At 41.3% G+C, this 19,166-nt stretch overlaps 1 protein-coding gene across 6 annotated transcripts in view; it reads left to right on the top strand.

Moving 5' to 3' along the window:
- Nucleotides 1-11,745: 11,745 nt before the first annotated feature.
- Nucleotides 11,746-19,166, top strand: part of disc1 (DISC1 scaffold protein) — a 208,166-nt gene continuing 200,745 nt past the window's right edge. For all 6 annotated transcript variants that reach the window (XR_010016778.1, XR_010016777.1, XR_010016779.1 and 3 more), the window contains exon 1: nt 11,746-11,973. Coding sequence is in view for 2 of the 6 variants with exons in the window: in XM_063039416.1 (XP_062895486.1) it covers nt 11,859-11,973 (115 nt within the window). In the remaining 4 variants the exon portion in view is untranslated. The remainder of the gene's footprint in view (nt 11,974-19,166) is intronic.

Below are 19,166 nucleotides of genomic sequence, written 5' to 3'. Positions count from 1 at the left end.
GATACCTTTAAATTCTTCATAGTTCCTAATGTGTTTAAGTAGGGAAATAATTTCATTTTCACTCCAGGCCGTTTCTGGCAAACTAGGCCTGAATGCTGAAACCACAGCGACCAAAACAGTTCTGAATTGTCTTACTGCTTATTTCTTTCCAACTATCAGTGAAACAAATCATTGTTTCTTGAACACAATACACACACAACTGAAACTATTTAAAAATTGGTTGCTCTAAGCACATTGTAGTGCATGTGACTGATGCTAGTTAGAAACTGTTTGGCAACTGTCTCCTGTGCCAATTAAGCAGCATAGTGCTGCAAATAAAAGAAGAGAATCCCGGCTATTTCCTTGGTTAGTTTTTGTTCTTAAGTGTTATCCCAAATAAGCAGCTGTCCTGATTAACCAACGGCACAGTTAACTGGAATCCACTGTATTACCACAAATAAATTAACAAATAATAAAATATATTCTGGAAAATTGTCATTTTGTATAAAGTGCATTTATACCACATGTTAAAATGTAAACAGTATAATGCTACTGGCGCTTCACAAGTGATGAGACCTGGGTGGTGGCAGGGAGTTCAGTAGTCTATTGGCCTGGGGGAAGAAGCTGTTTCCCATCCTAACAGTCCTTATCCTAATGCTATAGGGTACTTCCTGCCTGATGGTAGAGGGGCAAAGAGATTGTTGGACAGATGGGTGAGATCCTTAACAATGCTGAGGGCCAAGAAATGCAGAAGCCAAGAGTGGGTAGAATCTGAAAAGTATCATTGAAATGATGAAGTGTCAGAAAAGTAGTGGGGTCAAGCAGGAGACAATTAGATTTTTAATATTTGTGCATACACCACCCCCTTCTCCAACGGGGTTTTGTATAAACAGTGAAGCCAACATTTATTGCTCAACCCTATTCTATTTATTGGTAGACCTTTTGAAGTTGTAGTTGTGAGGTGACCTTAGAAGAGATTAGGTAGGGACAGCAATTTTATTTTGTCAGTAAATTAGATGATTATTGAAGTTGTCACCCCCCTACAGGAAAGATATCAATAAGATTAGAAGAATGCAGAGAAAATTTACAAGGACGTTGCTGGGACTTGAGGATCTGAGTTATAGGGAAAAGGTTAAACTTTATTCCCTGGAGCAAGGGAGAATAAGAGAAGATTTGACAGAAGTATACAAAATTATGAGGGGTATAGATAGGATAAATGCAAACAGGGTTGAGGGTGAAAGGTGAAATGTTAAAGGGGAACTTCTTCACTCGAAGGGTGGTGTGAGCCTGGAGCGAGCTACCTGCAGAAGTGGTTTCGATTTCAACACTTGCATTGGTATACGTCCAGAGGAGATATGAGAATGTTTGCAAGACTGAAACAGTTAACATATGTGAAGCAAACAGAAATTCGGATCAGTACATGGATGATAAGGGTATAGAGAACTATGGTCCGGTAGAGGTCATGGGATGAGGTGGATTAATAGTTTGACACAGACTATATGGGCCAAGGGGCCAGTTCTGTGCTGTAGTTCAGTTCTGTTCTAAGAGCCTGTACCCGGTTTTGTGGTTTCCATCACTGGTAGTAACTTCCTCATACTGGTCTTTACTCAGTTGGTAACATTGTTGCCTCTTCATTCTTCAGTGCAGGCAATGACTATAGATGGGTGTATCCACCCTTTATGTTCACTTATGCTAGCCACTAGTAATTACAGAAACTAGATGACATATCTTCCCTTTGAGGGAACAACTGATTTCCTCATGGCTCTGCAGCTGTAGGTTAAAAACTCAAGAGTAAGGGATGTGGACAGAAAACCACAGTGATACTAGCCACACATGCTGATGCTGCACCAACATGGTAACCTCACTTGGTTAAGTATGGTAAAATTGTTCAATCAGTATGGATTTGCTGTCATCTCTTCTGAAAGAAAGGATCTTTGAAAATGCAACACTCTTATCGAAACAGATTAAGGGTCCTAGCCCAAAACATCCACTGTTTATTCCCCTCCGTAGTTGCTGCCTGACCTCCTGAGTTCTCCGAGCGTTTGCTCAAGATTTCTAGCATCTGCAGAATCTCGTGTTCATTAATGAAGATAAAGTCTTGGCTAAAATGTAGTCAAGGGACTGTGGTTTCAATGAAAAGCAACTTTAAATCAGTACAGATTGACAATGAGAAAGTGAAACTAAAAGCAGAATTTCTGCACAATAGTTTCTGGAGTGAGACATTATAATAGGACACAGAATGGATAGTGCATTCATCATTTCGAATAGTGACATCCGGTGTCTAAAACTGGTAAATACAGGCACCTTTTGGATGAGAATGATTTAACCCTTACTCTTCAATAGAAAATAGAAATCTACAGCACATTACAGGCCCTTCAGTCCACCATGTAACCTACTCTAGAAACTGTCTAGAATTTCCCTAGCGCACAGCCCTCTATTTTTATAAGCTCCATGTACCTAGCTAATAGGCTCTTGAAAGACCCTATTGTATCCGCTTCCACCGCCGCTGCCGGCAGTGCATTCCACGCACCCACCACTCTCTGTGTGAAAAACTTACCCCTGACATATCCTCTGTACCTACTTTCAAGCACCTTAAAACTGTGCCACCTCATGTTATCCATTTCAGCCTTGGGGAAAAGCCTCTGACTATCCACACAATCAATGCCCCTCATCATCTTATACACCTCTATCAGGTCACCTCTCATACTCCGTTGCTCCAAGGAGAAAACACCAAGTTCACTGAACCTATTTTCATAAGGTATGCCCTCCATTCCAGGCAATATCCCTGTAAATCTCCTCTGCACTCTCTCTACAGTATCCACATCCTTCCTGTAGTGAGGTGACCAGAACTGAACACAGTACTCCAAGTGGGGTCTGACCAAGGTCCCGTATAACTGTAACATTACCTCACGGCTCTTGAACTCAGTTCCATGGTTGATGAATGCCAACACACCATACCTTGCCCTTGTTCACGAAATGTTCCAAAACATTTCACAGGCAGATCATTCTCAAGTTATTAATGTTCATCTTATGACTTGCAGAACTAGTTTCTTCACATTTCTTTCTTATTAGTCTTACCGTATTTTTTTTATTTGTCTTTTTTAATTGCACAGTTTGTCTTTTGCATATTGTTTGTCAGTCTTTGCTTGCGTGTAATTTTCATTGATCCTGTTGAATTTAGTTGTTCTACTGTGAATGCCTATAAGAAAATTAATTGCAGGGTAGTGTTACGTACCCCGTAACTGGGTTGCCAAACCAGTAGAAATGGATCACTCAGTTGGAGTCTGGATTACGAGAACTAAGAAAGTTTTATTAAAGAAACAAGCAACACAGTAATCGAAAGGATAATAAACGCAACAGTTCAGCAATGATAAACCCACATGTGCACAGAATTAAGATAACAGCATCAATCAAGCTCTATCGTTGTCTAGAGATAAATGACCAATTTCAAAGTGACACAAAGTTCAGTCCAATTTAGTAGTTCAGTTCGCAGTAATCGTTGCCATGGCGATGGACAACGTGGGGGGAGAGAGAGAGAGAGAGAGAGAGAGAGAGAGAGAGAGAGAGAGAACGGGAACGACTGATCATTCAGAAACGGTTTCCACTCACAGACCGGTGTTATTGCTCACAAGCAGCTTTCCGGGCGGGTCCTTTGTGATGTCGCCTGAGGTCACCGACTGTGACCCCTCCTCCAGATGCGGTCGATCCTCTGCAGTGAACCCGGAACCCAAGCGAGGGTGGAAACACACCGGGTTCCCGCTGATCGTACCTTTCCACCCTGTGCGTTGTCCGATACTTCTCACCAACTCGTGAGAGGCGCACCGCTTCCAGGGTCTCGTTACCTCGGGTGTCGTGTGTCCTGCCTTAGCGAACCTGTCCCTTTTTATCCCCCTGCTGGGGTATCGCCTGTCCATCACTTCAAACAGTTCAGGGTTCAAAGGGGGAGCCGCTCCAGACAGCTCTCTCTCTCCCGTCCCTTCATTACACATCTCCAGATGCTGTTTCATTATGTTCCTTATCTCTCTCTTGAAGACAGGTGGCAGACCAACTGCTGATCACACAGGACAGCTAACATCTTATCTATGTGTATTCTCGTCACAGTAGTATGTGGTGATTTTGATAATAAATTTACTTTGAACTTTGAACAATGTGACGATGCCATTCATTACAATATGGTGGAGGAATGGTCAGCATCAATAGTGATTTTCCAACTGACAGACAAAATCAACATTAAAGGTACTTAAAAAATTTGGAACCTGTTTGTTCCTTGGGAATAGCCTGTACAATGAACTGCATGGGAGTTTAGACACTCCTTTAATGAAGACAACTTGTGCACATCAGGATTGTCAAGATAGCAATAAAAATGATGGCAACCATAATCAGATTTTAATGGCATTTGAGGAAATACTGGTAGAGTCTGGAATCTTACATTCACTGAAACAGAAGAAAGGAAAGGATGGGTTGCACTTGAACCCAGGGGGACCAATATCCTGGCGGGGAGGTTTGCTAAGGCTACTGGAGAGAGTTTAAACTAGAATTGTTGAGGGATGGGAACCAAACTGAATACACTGGGGAAGAGGAGGTTGGCTCACAAATAAAGAAAGCTTGTAGACAATGCGAGAGGGAGGATAGGCAGGTGATAGAGAAGGGAGGCGCTCAGACCGAAGGTTTGAGATGTGTCTATTTTAACGCGAAAAGTGTTGTGAACAAGGCGGATGAGCTTAGAGCATGGATCAGTACTTGGAGCTATGATGTGGTGGCCATTACAGAGACTTGGATGGCTCAGGGACAGGAATGGTTATTTCAAGCGCTCAGTTTTAGATGTTTCAGAAAGGACAGGGAAGGAGGCAAAAGAGGTGGGAGCGTGGCACTGTTGATCAGAGATAGTGTCACGGCTGCAGAAAAGGTAGATACCATGGAGGGATTGTCTACGGAGTCTCTGTGGATGCAGGTTAGGAACAGGAAGGGGTCAATAACTTTACCGGGTGTTTTTTATAGGCCACCCAATAGTAACAGGGATATCGAGGAGCAGATAGGAAAACAGATCCTGGAAAGGTGTAATAATAACAGAGTTGTCATGATGGAGATTTTAATTTCCCAAATACTGATTGGCATCTCCCTAGAGCAAGGGGTTTAGATGGGATGGAGTTTGTTAGGTGTGTTCAGGAAGGTTTCTTGACACAATATGTAGATAAGCCTACAAGAGGAGAGGCTGTACTTGATTTGGTATTGGGAAATGAACCTGGTCAGGTGTCAAATCTCTCAGTGGGAGAGCATTTTGGAGATAGTGATCATAATTCTATATCCTTTACAATAGCATTGAAGAGAGGGATAGAAACAGACAAGTTAGAAAAGCAACATACATCAAAGTTGCTGGTGAACGCAGCAGGCCAAGCAGCATCTATAGGAAGAGGTGCAGTCGACGTTTCAGGCCGAGACCCTTCGTCAGTCAGACGAAGGGTCTCGGCCTGAAACGTCGACTGCACCTCTTCCTATACATGCTGCTTGGCCTGCTGCGTTCACCAGCAACTTTGATGTATGTTGTTTGAATTTCCAGCATCTGCAGAATTCCTGTTGTTTGAAGTTAGAAAAGCATTTAATTGGAGCAAGGAGAATTATGAGGCTATCAGTCAGGAAATTGGAAGCTTGAATTGGAAACAGATATTCTCAGAGAAAAGTACAGAAGAAATGTGGCAAATGTTCAGGGGATATTTGTGTGGAGTTCTGCATAGGTATGTTCCAATGAGACAGAGAAGTTATGGTAGGGTACAGGAACTGTGGTGTACAAAGGCTGTAATAAATCTAGTCAAGAAGAAAAGAAAAGCTTACAAAAAGCTCAGAGAGGTAGGTAATGTTAGAGATCTAGAAGATTATAAGGCTAATAGGAAGGAGCTTAAGAAGGAAATTTGGAGAGCCAGAAGGGGCCATGAGAATGCCTTGCTGGGCAGGATTAAGGAAAATCCAAAGGCGTTCTATCTATGTGACAAGCAAGAGGATAAGATGTGAAAGAATAGGACCTATCAAGCGTGACACTGGGAAAGTGTTTCTGAAACCGGAGGAAATAGCAGAGGTACTTAATGAATACTTTACTTCAGTATTCGTTATGGAAAAGGATCTTGGTAATTGTAGTGATGACTTGCAGCAGACTGAAAAGCTTGAGCATGTACAGTTGAAGTCAGAAGTTTACATATACCTTAGCCAAATACATTTAAACTCCGTTTTTCACAATTCCTGACATTTAATCCTAGAAAACATTCTGTCTTAGGTCAGTTAGGATCACTACTTTATTTTAAGAATGTGAAATGTCAGAATAATAGTAGAAAGAATGATTTATTTCAACTTTCATTTCTTTCATCACTTTCCCAGTAGGTCAGAAGTCTACATACACTTTGTTAGTATTTGGTAGCATTGCCTTTAATTGTTTAACTTAGGTCAAACATTTTGGGCAGCCTTCCACAAGCTTCTCACAGTAAGTTGCTGGAATTTTGTTCCATTCCTCCAGACAGAACTGGTGTAACTGAGTCAGGTTTGTAGGCCTCCTTGCTCGCGCATACTTTTTCAGTTCTGCCCACAAACCTTCTATCGGATTGAGGTCAGAAAATGATGTCAAATCTGGTTCATCCTTGGGAGCAATTTCCAAATGCCTGAAGGTGCAACTTTCATCTGTACAAACAATAGTACGCTAGTAAAAACACCATAGGACCACGCAGCCGTCATACTGCTCAGGAAGGAGACACATTCTGTCTCCTAGAGATGAATGTACTTTGGTGCGAATAGTGCAAATCAGTCCCAGAACAAAAACAAAGGACCTTGTGAAGATGCTGGAGGAAACAGGTAGACAAATATCTATATCCACAGTAAAACGAGTCCTATGTCGACATAACCCGAAAAGCTGCTCAGCAAGGAAGAAGCCACTGCTCCAAAACTGCCATTAAAAAGCCAGACCACAGTTTGCAAATGCACATGGGGACAAAGATCTTACTTTTTGGAGAAATGTCCTCTGGTCTGATGAAACAAAAATTGAATTTTTTTGGCCATAATGACCATCGTTATGTTTGGAGGAAAAAGGGTGAGGCTTGCAAGCCAAAGAACACCATCACAACCATGAAGCATGGGGGTGGCAGCATCATGTTGTGGGGGTGCTTTGCTGCAGGAGGGACTGGTGCACTTCACAAAATAGATGGCATCATGCGGAAGGAAAATTATGCCTCAAGACATCAGTCAGGAAGTTAAAGCTCGGTTGCAAGTAAGTCTTCCAAATGGACAATGACCCCAAGCATACCTCCAAAGTTGTGGCAAAATTGCTTAAGGACAACAAAGTCAAGGTATTGGAGTGGCCATCACAAACCCCTGATCTCAATCTGTCGGAAAATTTGTGGGCAGAACTGAAAAAGTGTGTAGATATTAAGAAGGAGGATGTGCTGGAGCTTTTGGAAAGCGTAAAGTTGGATAAGTCACTGGGACTGGATGTGATGTACCCCAGGCGAGGGAGAAGATTGCTGAGCCTCTGGTGATAATCTTTGCATCATCAATGGGGACGGGAGAGGTTCCAGAGTATTGGAGGGTTGCGGATGTTGTTCCTTTATTCAAGAATGGGAGTAAAGGTAGCCTAGGAAATTATAGACCAGTGAGTCTTACTTCAGTGGTTGATAAGCTGATGGAGAAGATCCTGAGAGGCAGGATTTATGAACATTTGGAGAGGTATAATATGATTAGGAATAGTCAGCATGGCTTTGTCCAGGAAAGGTCGTGCCTTACGAGCCTGATTGAAGATTCTGAGGATGTCACTAAACACATTGATGAAGGAAGAGCAGTAGATGTAGTGTATATGGATTTCAGCAAGGCATTTGATAAGGTACCCCATGCAAGGCTCATTGAAAAAATAAGGAGTCATGGAATCCAAGGGAACATTGCTTTGTGGACCCAGAACTGGCTTGCCCACAGAAGGCTAAGAGTGGTTGTAGACGGGTCATATTCTGTAAGGAGGTCGGTCACCAGTGGTGTGCCTCAGGGATCTGTTCTGGGACCCCCTACTCTGTGATTTTTATAAATGACCTGGATGAGGAAGTGGAGGGATGGGTTAGTAAGTTTGCTGATGACACAAAGGTTGGAGGTGTTATGGATAGTGTGGAGGGTTGTCAGAGGTTACAGCGGGACATTGATAAGATGCAAAGCTGGGCTGAGAAGTGGCAGATGGAGTTCAACCCAGATAAGTGTGAGGTGGTTCATTTTGGTAGGTCAAATATGATGGCAGAATATAGTATTAATGGTAAGACTCTTGGCAGTGTGGAGGATCAGAGGGATCTTGGGGTCCAAGTCCACAGGATACTCAAAGCAACTGCACAGGGAGTCTGTGGTTAAGTACGCGTACGGTGTATTGGCCTTCATCAATCGTGGAATTGAATTTAGGAGCCGAGAGGTAATGTTGTAGTTATATCAGACCCTTGTCAGACCCCACTTGGAGTACTGTGCTCAGTTCCGGTCGCCTCACTCCAGGAAGGATGTTGAAGCCATAGAAAGGGTGCAGAGGAGATTTACAAGGATGTTGCCTGGATTGGGGAGCATGCCTTATGAGAATAAGTTGAGTGAACTTGGCCTTTTCTCCTTGGAGCGACGGAGGATGAGAGGTAACCTGTTAGAGGTATACAAAATGATGACAGGCATTGATCATGTGGATAGTCAGAGGTTTTTTCCCAGGGCTGAAATGGTTGTCTCAAGAGGACACAGGTTTAAGGTGCTGGGGAGTAGGTACAGAGGAGAGGCCAGGGGTAAGTTTTTTACTCAGGGAGTGGAGAGTGCGCGGAATGGGCTGCCGGCAATGGTGGTGGAGGCGGATACGATAGGTCTTTTAAGAGACATTTGGATGGGTACATGGAGCTTAGAAAAATAGAGGGCTATAGGTAAGCCTAGTAATTCCTAAGGTAGGGACATTTTCCGCACAACTTTGTGGGCCCAATGGCCTGTATTGTGCTGTAGGTTTTCCATGTTTTCTATGTTTCTATGAACAGAAAGGAACTGAAATAGAATTTGAAACATAGAATTTCTGACAATGCGCATCCTCATCAATAAAGTGAGAGTACATCACTGACTGGAATAATCTTTCCCATAGTTTCCGTGGGAAAGATGGTTAAAAGACTAGGATTTCAATGAAGCACACATTTGAACAAACAACACAATATGTACCGTTGACTAAAACCAGCCTAAGAAATAGGGACAGAACTCAACAATTTGGACTCTCAAACTTGCACTGTCTTTAAAGATAGGGGCTGAACTGATTGAAAAACAAAAGCGGAATCAGAATCAGGTTTATTATCACTGGCACATGATAATATTAAAAAACCCTCAGATATTGGAAATCTGAAATAAAAACAGAAAATGCTGCAAGTACTCAGCAGCTGGGACAGCATATGTAGAGAGAGAAACAGGATTTTCTCTCAGAAACAAATTCCTCCTTCCCCAGGTGTATTGTCTGACTTGCTGATTATTAATTATATTTTAAGGCTCATGTGAGATGGCCCCAGATCTGCTCTCGTATCTAATCTGTCTGATGAGAATAGATTGAAGAATGTCTTTCAAAAGGAAACTGAGTATGTGGCAGCAACTCAATGAATAAATGATTGCAAAAATGGTCAAGCAGTTCAATTCTCATTCAGACCAACATCAGAATGGGGAAAAAATGTGATCAAGGCGACTTTGACCATGGAATGCTTATTGGTGCCAGACGAGTGATTTGTGTATCTTAGAAACTGCTGATCTCCTGGGATTTTTACACACGTCCCTAAACTCTAGAGACATGGACCCCTTGCTTAATAGTATTGGTCCATGACATAAAAATGTTGGGAACCCCTACTCCAGAGTTTAGACAGAATGATGCAAAAACTAAAAAAATCATCCAGTGTTAGCAGTTCTTTGGGCAAAAGTGTTTTATTAATAAGAGAACGGCCAGTCTGGTTCAAGCTCACAGGAAAGTGACAGTAACAGTAACAACCATGTATTACAACAGTGGTGTGCAGAAGAACATCTCTGAATATGTTGAACCTTGAAGTCAACGATCACAAACATGCACTCAGTGATCATGCTATGAGGTACAGGAGGTAGCTACTGAGTGTATATGTTATGCTGGACCTTGCACTAGGCTGAGAATGGTGGTAAATGCTACTACAGCATACCGAGAGCTTCAAAAGGATTATGCCAATTTATCCTGATTCGGGAGGCATCTCAGAAAATGGTATTTGCATGCATCATTATTTTGTTCTGTACCCATATGATCAATTATATATTACACATAAGCACACTAAACTATTTTACCTCTTTGAAAATATATGTGTGTAAATGTACAGTCATTACACTTTTATCTGTTGACTAGCCTGCTTGGTTAGTTTGACTTCCTTAGCTCTGTGCCTACCTCCAATTTTGATTTTGCTCCTCAGTTGGAAAACTGACAACCTCTTGGCTTAGCTCACTGCTGTTCTGTGACTCTTCCAACAGTAGTTGATTATATGATGATCTAAGGAATAAATTTTCATCACACATCTCTTTAGTATCTGTGGGTATGTCTCTTATTGAGGTCATATGATTAATATCAATACATCAGATTTTACCAAAGTGTACTAAACACTTTTTTCTGAATACAGAATAATTATAGAAACAGTTATGCATACAGGTTTTGGGACATCAATAAACTCTACTTGAAGTACTTCACCAAGGTTTCATCGCTGAATTTTAAAAAAAATTGCTCACAGGACTGGTAACAGTGACTCCCACTTTTGGGACCCTAGAGTCCTCAATTCTCATGTCTTGAATAAGCTTCATCAGGTAGAGTTATCACATCACATCCAGTTCAGTAAAAGAAAAATTCCTGTTCAGAAGTTAAATGCTATAAGGTTAGTCTAAGACAGCACGTCTTATGAGGAAGGGCTGAGTGAGCTAGGGCTTTTCTCTTTGGAGTGAAAGAGGATGAGAGGACACTTAATAGAGATGTGCAAGATGATAAGATCGTTTGGCGAGCTAGAGACTTTTTCCCCAGGTGAAAATGACTAATGTGAGGGGTTATAATTAGGGAGGGGGTGTTAGAAGAAACTTGGGTGCTTGGAATGTGCTGCCAAAAGTGGCAGTGGAGCAAATATATTAGGAACATTTAAGACACTCTAAAATGGGCACAGGATGAAGGAAAAATGGAGGACTATGTAGAAGGAGAGGTTTGGATTGATCTTGAAGTAGGTTAAAAAAAATCAGTATTTTTATGGGCCAAATGGCCTGTAATGTGCTGTACACCATATTCTTCTATAAGAAATTTAGGTAAAAATGAGAGCAGGATTAAGGTAGTGCACATGATATAATTGTGGGATACCAAATCACGAATTAAACTTGGTCTAAAATGAAACTGTCCAAACTTTTGACGGAAATGTCCTCAGTTTTCAACATTAAAGCTGCAAAACTGTAAATACATATAATTACTACAATCGATGCTGACTTTAACCCTCCAAGATCACAGACCTAATGTTCAAAGTAAATTTATCAAAGTACGTATATGCCATCATATACGTACTCTGATAATACTGAATTAAACACAAAGACGGACAGATAACACGTGCAAAAGAAGACAAAGTATGCAAATACAATAAATAATAATGAATAATATTAAGAACACGAGCCTGAGCAGAGTGGACTTGCTGCCTCAGAGAGCGTGTGCGGGCCGGGGATGGGATCCGGTCGGGGGAAGAGGAGGGGAGTCAGGTTTGATTGACCGGATGGAGCGCCCGAGAATCGGATGGAGCGGACCGCAGCGCACGGCGCAAGAATTCAAACCTAACGGGGTGTAGCGCGCGAGTGACCGCGGGGGTGAGAGAGCTCGCGCCGAGCCCCGGCCGCACGGCGAGATGTTCGCCGGTATGAACGTCATGACCGTCCGGGATTCGCCGACATTTCCCTCTCGATTGGCCTCCGTTCCCGGCAGCGGCGGTGGGCCTCGAGAACAACGGTCGCAGGAACGAGGTAAAATTATTATTAACGGGCTGGGCATCGGCGCAGGGCTGAGGTTATAATGGTAATAACCGCGGTCAATTGGTGCAAGGGCTCAGCACTTGGCTTCTTCGGTTCAGCCACACCCTTTTCAGTGTCGATCCTAAATCTTACAAGCGTGACTAATGAGCCCTCCCCGTTTACAATAGCGATAGTGACATCCAGTGTATTTTGGCGTTTTTCATAATTATTGATACTTACAATTCATATTTTAAAACTGGCGGATTTGAGTGATTTAATCAAATATACGGGACCTGAGCTCTGTCTTTAGCCCTTGTGTTCTCTTGCACCTGCCACAGACCAGTTTTCCTCCCAGAAACGGTGAAGGAACATCAGGTCAAGAGTGAATGAGATGAAAGAAATTAGCACCAGAATGAAATAAGTAGTATTGGTGAAAATAATGGGACTGGAGCTGAACAATCCCCTCTATTTCATGACCTGCATACCAATGAAGGATATAGTGGAGTCATGGAACACTACAGCACAAAAACAGGGCTTTTGGCCCATTTGGTCTGTGTTAACTATCATCTAGAACATAGAAATCTACAGCACATTATAGACACCTTGGTCCACAATGTTGAACCAATCATGTAACCTACTCTAGAAACTGCCTAGAATTACCCTACTGCATAGCCCTATATTTTTCTAAGTTCCATTTTCTAAGAGTCTCTTAAAAAACCCTATTATACCTGCTTCAACCACCACTGCTAGCAGTGCATTCTAAACCCACCACTCTCTGTGTGGAAAAACTTACTCCTAATATCCCCTCTGTACCTACTTCCAAGCATCTTAAAACTGCCTCCGCGTGTTAGCCATTTCGGCCCTGGGGAGACGCCTCTGGGGTACCCACATGATTAATGCCTCTCATCATCTTATACACCTCTGACAAGTCACCTCTCATCCACCGTTACTCCAAGGAGAAAAGGCCAAGTTCACTCAACCTATTCTCATAAGGCATGCTCTCCAATCCAGGCATCATTCTTATGAATCTCCTCTGCACTCTTTTTATAGTATCCACTGCTTCCTGTAGTGAGATGACCAGAACTGAACACAGTGGGATGCAATAACATGGTTTAAGAGTGGGTAAAAATAAGGGTGATGGGTGAAATGTCATGGAAATGAATGCTAAGGTCTCAGCTGTTCACAGGGTCTGTTATATGTAATATATTCAGGTTTGGTGGTACAAATTTGGGTGGCTGTGAGATCTCAGGAGCTATATGAACGGGCAAGGGCATGTACATGGAACATAATGTGAAAAAAAAATTTCCGGTTTTGGTTTGAAACATGAGATTAAACAAATTGGGTCTACTCTCTCTGGACTATAGGTGATCTCTGAATTACACAGAATTCTAGTGGTGTTTGATAGAGTAAATCTAGGAAGTCACAAACTCATAACTGTCATTCAGACCAAGACGAGAAGACTTTTTTTCACCCAGAAGGGAGTGAATCATTGTATTTTTTTTTCTCCCCCATCTGGACATTCTCTCTTCTTCCCCCTCCTGTTGGGCAGAAGATACAAAAGCCTGAAAGCATGTACCAACAGGCTCAAAGATAGCTTTGGTCCTGCTGCTCTCAGACTATTGAACAGTTCCCTGGTATGATAAGAATAGACTCTTGACATCAAAATCTACCTTGCTTTGACCTTGCACTTTATTGTCTATCTGCATTGCCCTTATTGTGCAACTTTAACACTTTGTTTTGCACTCTGCTTTACTTTGTACTACCTCAATGCATTGTTGTAATGAATTAATGTATACTTGGTCTGCAAGCCAAATTTTTGGCTGTCCTTTGATACATGTGATTATAATGAACCAATTTACCAAAGGACTTTGGAAGTTCAGTCACTGAGATTGATAAAGGCAGAGTCTATAGTTCAGGATACTAGGGAAACCAAGACTTAAGCAAAATTACCCTAATTTAAAATAAAGAAAAAAAAACTTCTTGTTTAAGGTGAATGACAACTTAATGTTGGTTACCAAAACAAGAAATACAACGAAATACTTCATTAATTACACTTTTTACGTTTTAAAAAAAACTATGGTAAGCGATCATCGCAAACAACGGAGGCAAAGGTGAGTCTCAGTTGAGGGTCGAAGCATGTGGGGTGAAGCAAAGTTGTGGCGAGTTCCAGGCATATTCAAGGAAAACCCAGAGCAAGTAGAGTCAACAAAATTGGAGCAGAGGAGAGGCAGTTTGAGGCTCATCCACCTAAGCTGAGAGTGAGGCTTGATCGATCTCAGCACCAGGCCGGTTTGGAATGGTTCGGTACAGGCTGAAACATGGTGGCAGGGTCCAGGTCCAAAGCATATCGATGTGACAGAGCCCGGGTCCTAAAGAGAGGAACAACACGATGTTTGGATGATTTAAATGTTGGGCCAGATGGATTGAAAAAGTAGGGTGTTGTGACCAGAGGTGAGGGTCAGGACAGTTCTGCCTGTTGCTCCACGACGTTTACTGTGCTCTTCACTACACTGAGACTGAGGCCATGGCCTGCTCCAGGCTCCGTGTCTGCAGGCTCCGCGACATTTACTTTGTTATGCGCTGAATTGACACTGATGCTGAGGCTGTGGCTGTGGCCTGCTCTGGCTGCTCCAGGCTTCGTGTTTGAGGACTCACTTTCATTCTAAATGCTACTCTTACTGCTTGCATGATTTATTTTTTTTTCTCTCCACATTGGGTGTTTGCCCGTCTTTTTCTCTGGGTTCATTTGGGTTTCTTTGTTTTGTGGCTATTTGTAAGAAGATGAATCTCAAGGTTGTATAATGTATACATAATTAGATAATAAATCTACTTTGTGTAGCTATGATATCACTACTTGGTAGAATATGCTTTTGGGTTAAATGGCCTACTGTGTCAAATTCGTATGTAATGTATTACAATGAGTAATTATTTGCAAAAGAATATCAGTTATAAGAAGTGCACACATGGCTGCATTTTGTACAAGTTGGTAACAAGTTGTTGTAAATCCCAGTAACACAGTAATTTATTTTCTATTGAACAGCATTGTGTAATGCTTTTCATTTGTACAATACAAAATGAGAATTTTTATAAACTGTAAGCAAATGATTGAGTGATGGAAGTCTCTTTCTTTCACCAGTGAATTATTGATGCAGGGAAGGATTCAAAATAAAGGATATGATCCACTCCACCAAGTTCCTGGGCAAATCTGAACCACAGAGCATCAAATATGATCCCTTCTCTAACTCTGAATAGTTAAGCTGGTGAAAAATCAATGCTACTGAAAAATTCCTTCAAAGATTTTAACATGTCTGTTAAATTATATCAGATACAACTGACTTGCATGAAAGTTAATGATGTAAAATAGTGCAATAATTTCGAAGAGCAACACCGTGTAGTGGATCAGCTTCTGTGCTATATGATTTTGATACTTAGTTTATTTCATCTGCTTTCCTTTTATAATTGTTGGTTGTCTGTTCAGATAGTTTTATGTGGGTCCTGACTCTCAGTGGATATTTACATCTGGGGATACCCAATAATGAGAGAGGTTAGGAATCTACTTGTGTAGAAACCATTTCCAGTCATCTCTCACTTTTAGGTTGAGTGAGTTCAGTTATTGTAGTGCAGGCTGGGCTTTTAAAATATTTCTAATTTCTCTTAACAAACACAAGTTTTTACTGAGTCAAAATTACAAAACTGTCTTATTATCTATGTAAAGAAATTTGTAATTGAACAATGTCTAGAAGGCAAATTGAAATACCCATGTAAATCTGAAAAATTATCTTTCATATTGTGATACCTGCTAAATTTAAACTTAATTTGAGCCACCCAATTTCAAAATTTGGAATGTATTTTGGTATACTGGGATACTAAGAGACACTTTTTTCAGTAAGTTTAACACAGTGGTCAAAACAACATCCTTTCCAAATACTGTGTGGTTGAATAGACAATGGATGATAAATAATATATAATTGTTCAAGATTTGAATTACAATTTGAAAGTTAAAACCACATTGAGTGTAAGGCATTAGGATCTGATACCTTTACAGTCTTGGAAATTAGATTTTAGCATTTTTGGCTAAGTTGAAGTAGATAAATACTGTGGAAAATTTAATGTAATTTTTATCTTTTTAAAAACATGTAATGAGGTGTTCTGTGCTTTCTTGTGCACCAAACCATTTTTAGAACATTGTCAAGAATTACTGTAAGGAAATGCTGCTTCTCTGAGCAGTTTCTGTTTCGTAGAGGTTCTCATTTTAACCAATGTTTATAAAAGTCTTACAGGTAAATTCACTTTCTGATTATCAAAAGAAATATATTAAAATCTTTTCATTTATGATGTATACAGTATATTGGCTCCCAAATCATGATTATTTAAACATTTTCTGCCAAACTGTCAGCTTTCATTTGATTACTATTGTCTGAACAGTGAAAACACCAACATAATGATGTTCTCTTTCAGAACATACAGAAGTAAACCACCTTGTCCTTCAAGCCTGCTGATGGATGATCAATTTGAAAATTCCTGTGCCAGTTCCCCATAGCTCTGAAATCTTCCATCTTTCATAAAAATTCCCCATAACTCTGAACTCTCTCATCATTCAAAAATTAACTTCCTCTTTTTAAAAAATGTTTCCGGAGATTTTTTTTTGAATAAGGTTGAAAGGTTACAGAGAAAATTTACAAATGTTGCCAGTACTGGAGAAACTGATTTATATGGAAAGATTGAATAGGTTAGGACTTTGTCCCTAGGAACGCAGAAGGTTGAGAGGAGATTTGATAGAGGTATACCAAATTTCCTGGACAACAAATTTTTTCAAAACTGTGGCTTCCTCAGAATTTTTTTTGGTTTATGATAGACTGCTTGAAGATGAACACAAATATAATTTGCGACTACTTGTATCACGTAGGAATTTGGAGAAACAACAAATTAACTGTTATTGAATATAATGTGTTTAATTGCATAATGGTGCTGATGCTTTGCAATAGTTTAACTAAGTTAAAAATATTTTGTTAATGGTTTTCATTTGTACTCAGTGTCTGAGGCTTCTCACTTAAGTGTCCAACAATAATTCACCAGTATTGATGGATTCCAGTTGCCCTGGTAACTTTTCTCCATGACCGCGATGTCCTGGTGAAACCTTTCACCATGCTCATCACTAACAGCACCAAGATTTGTGGGGAAGAAGTCTAAATGGGAAGGCAGAAAATGAATCTTTAGTGACATGTTGCACTTCATGGTTTTATATGCTTGAAGCATGCTTTCAACCAGCTGCATGTAGTTCGGTGCTCTAGATGCTGAGAAGAATTTCAACAACTTCCTTGAATGCTTTCCATGTCATTTTCTCCGGTCCCACTATAAATTCTTCAAACCTGTCGTTGATGACCTGTTTGATTTGTGGACCAACAAAAATGCTTTTCTTAATCTTGGCATCAGTTATTCTGGGAAGCATCTGTCTCAAATATCAAAATCCTTCATAGAAATTTTTGTGCCTGGTGATAGCAAATTCCATCCTTACAGTCCTGAACCCAGTAATTATTACTAAAACCTGTCCTGCCATGCAGCAGCCGCACCGCCTGAGCATGGCCTAGCATACCTGGACAAGATAGGAAACTTTCCGGCTTACATTGTAGGCAACATGTTAATTGACTTGAATTATGAATTGAAATAATGAATATAAGTGATTTCAAAAAATGGTGCGTGATAGGGAAATTTCATGGTGATTTTCATGATCACTAGCCCAAAATTCATAAGATACACCTAAAGGTATACAGGAAGCAAAATCTTTATTGTCCATTGTTATGAAGGATATAGATAGGGTAAATACAATCAGCTTTTTCCACTGAAGTTGGGTGGGACTACAACTAGAAGTCATGGATTAAGGCTGAAAGGTGAAAAGTTTAAGGGGAACATGAGAGGAAACTTCATTCAGAGGGTCAGAAGGTTGTGAAATGAGCCGCAAGTGGTGCATGTAAGGTCAATTTCAGAGCAGTTTGGATAGGTACTTGGATGTTCGAGGTATGGAGGGCTATGGTCCCGGTGCAGGTCGATGGGAGTAGATGGGCTGAAGGGCTTGTTTTTGTGCTGTACTTTTCCATGACTATTACTCTATCTACATTTAATCTTAAACACAAGATTCTGCAGATGCTGGAAATCCAGAGTAACACACTCAAAAAGCTGGCAGAACTCAGCAGGTTAGGCAGCATCTGTGGAAAGGAATAAAGAGTTAACGTTTTGGGCCAAGACCATTTAATCTTCATTCTTTCGTTATGGACCAAGCATGGCAAATGAGGCTGGCCTAGATGGGAGTCTTAGTTATTATGGACCAGCTGGGCTGAGTGGCTTTTTACCATGACTATACTCAGCACCTCATAACATTTCCCAAATGTCCAATGTATTTTTCCCCTCTTTTCTCTTTACATCTCCCAGACATCTCTTTCCTGTGATCATACCACTTCTCAGTTTTCTTCTTTTGGGTAATATGCTTCCATACCTGACATTCAACCCACACAAAATGTTGGAAGAACTTAGCAGGCCAGGCAGCATCTATGGAAGAGAGTACAGCCCTAAACAATCCTTCCAGGTGAGGTGACACTTCACCTATTCCTGCACGCATGCAGAACTCGTTGACTTTATTAACTTTGCCTCCAACTTTCACCCTGCCCTCAAGTTTACCTGGTCCATTTCCGACACCTCCCTCCCCTTTCTAGATCTTCCTGTCTCTGTCTCTGGAGACAGCTTATCCACTGATGTCTACTATAAGCCTACTGACTCTCACAGCTATCTGGACTATTCCTCTTCTCACCCTGTCTCTTGCAAAAACGCCATCCCCTTCTTGCAATTCCTCCGTCTCCACCGCATCTGCTCTCAGGATGAGGCTTTTCATTCTAGGACGAGGGAGATGTCTTCATTTTTTAAAGAAAGGGGCTTCCCTTCCTCCACTATCAACTCTGCTCTTAAACGCATCTCCCCCATTTCACGTACATCTGCTCTCACTCCATCCTCCCACCACCCCACTAGGAATAGGGTTCCCCTGGTCCTCACCTACCACCCCACCAGGCTCCGGGTCCAACATATTATTCTCCGTAACTTCCGCCACCTCCAACGGGATCCCACCACTAAGCACATCTTTCCCTCCCCCCCCTCTCTGCATTCCGCAGGGATCGCTCCCTACACAACTCCCTTGTCCATTCGTCCCCCCCATCCCT

Source organism: Mobula hypostoma, chromosome 2, assembly GCF_963921235.1.
Source record: "Mobula hypostoma chromosome 2, sMobHyp1.1, whole genome shotgun sequence".
NCBI lineage: Eukaryota > Metazoa > Chordata > Chondrichthyes > Myliobatiformes > Myliobatidae > Mobula > Mobula hypostoma.
The sequence above is the reverse complement of the archived record's forward strand: the minus strand, read 5'-3'. Positions and strand labels throughout refer to the sequence as shown.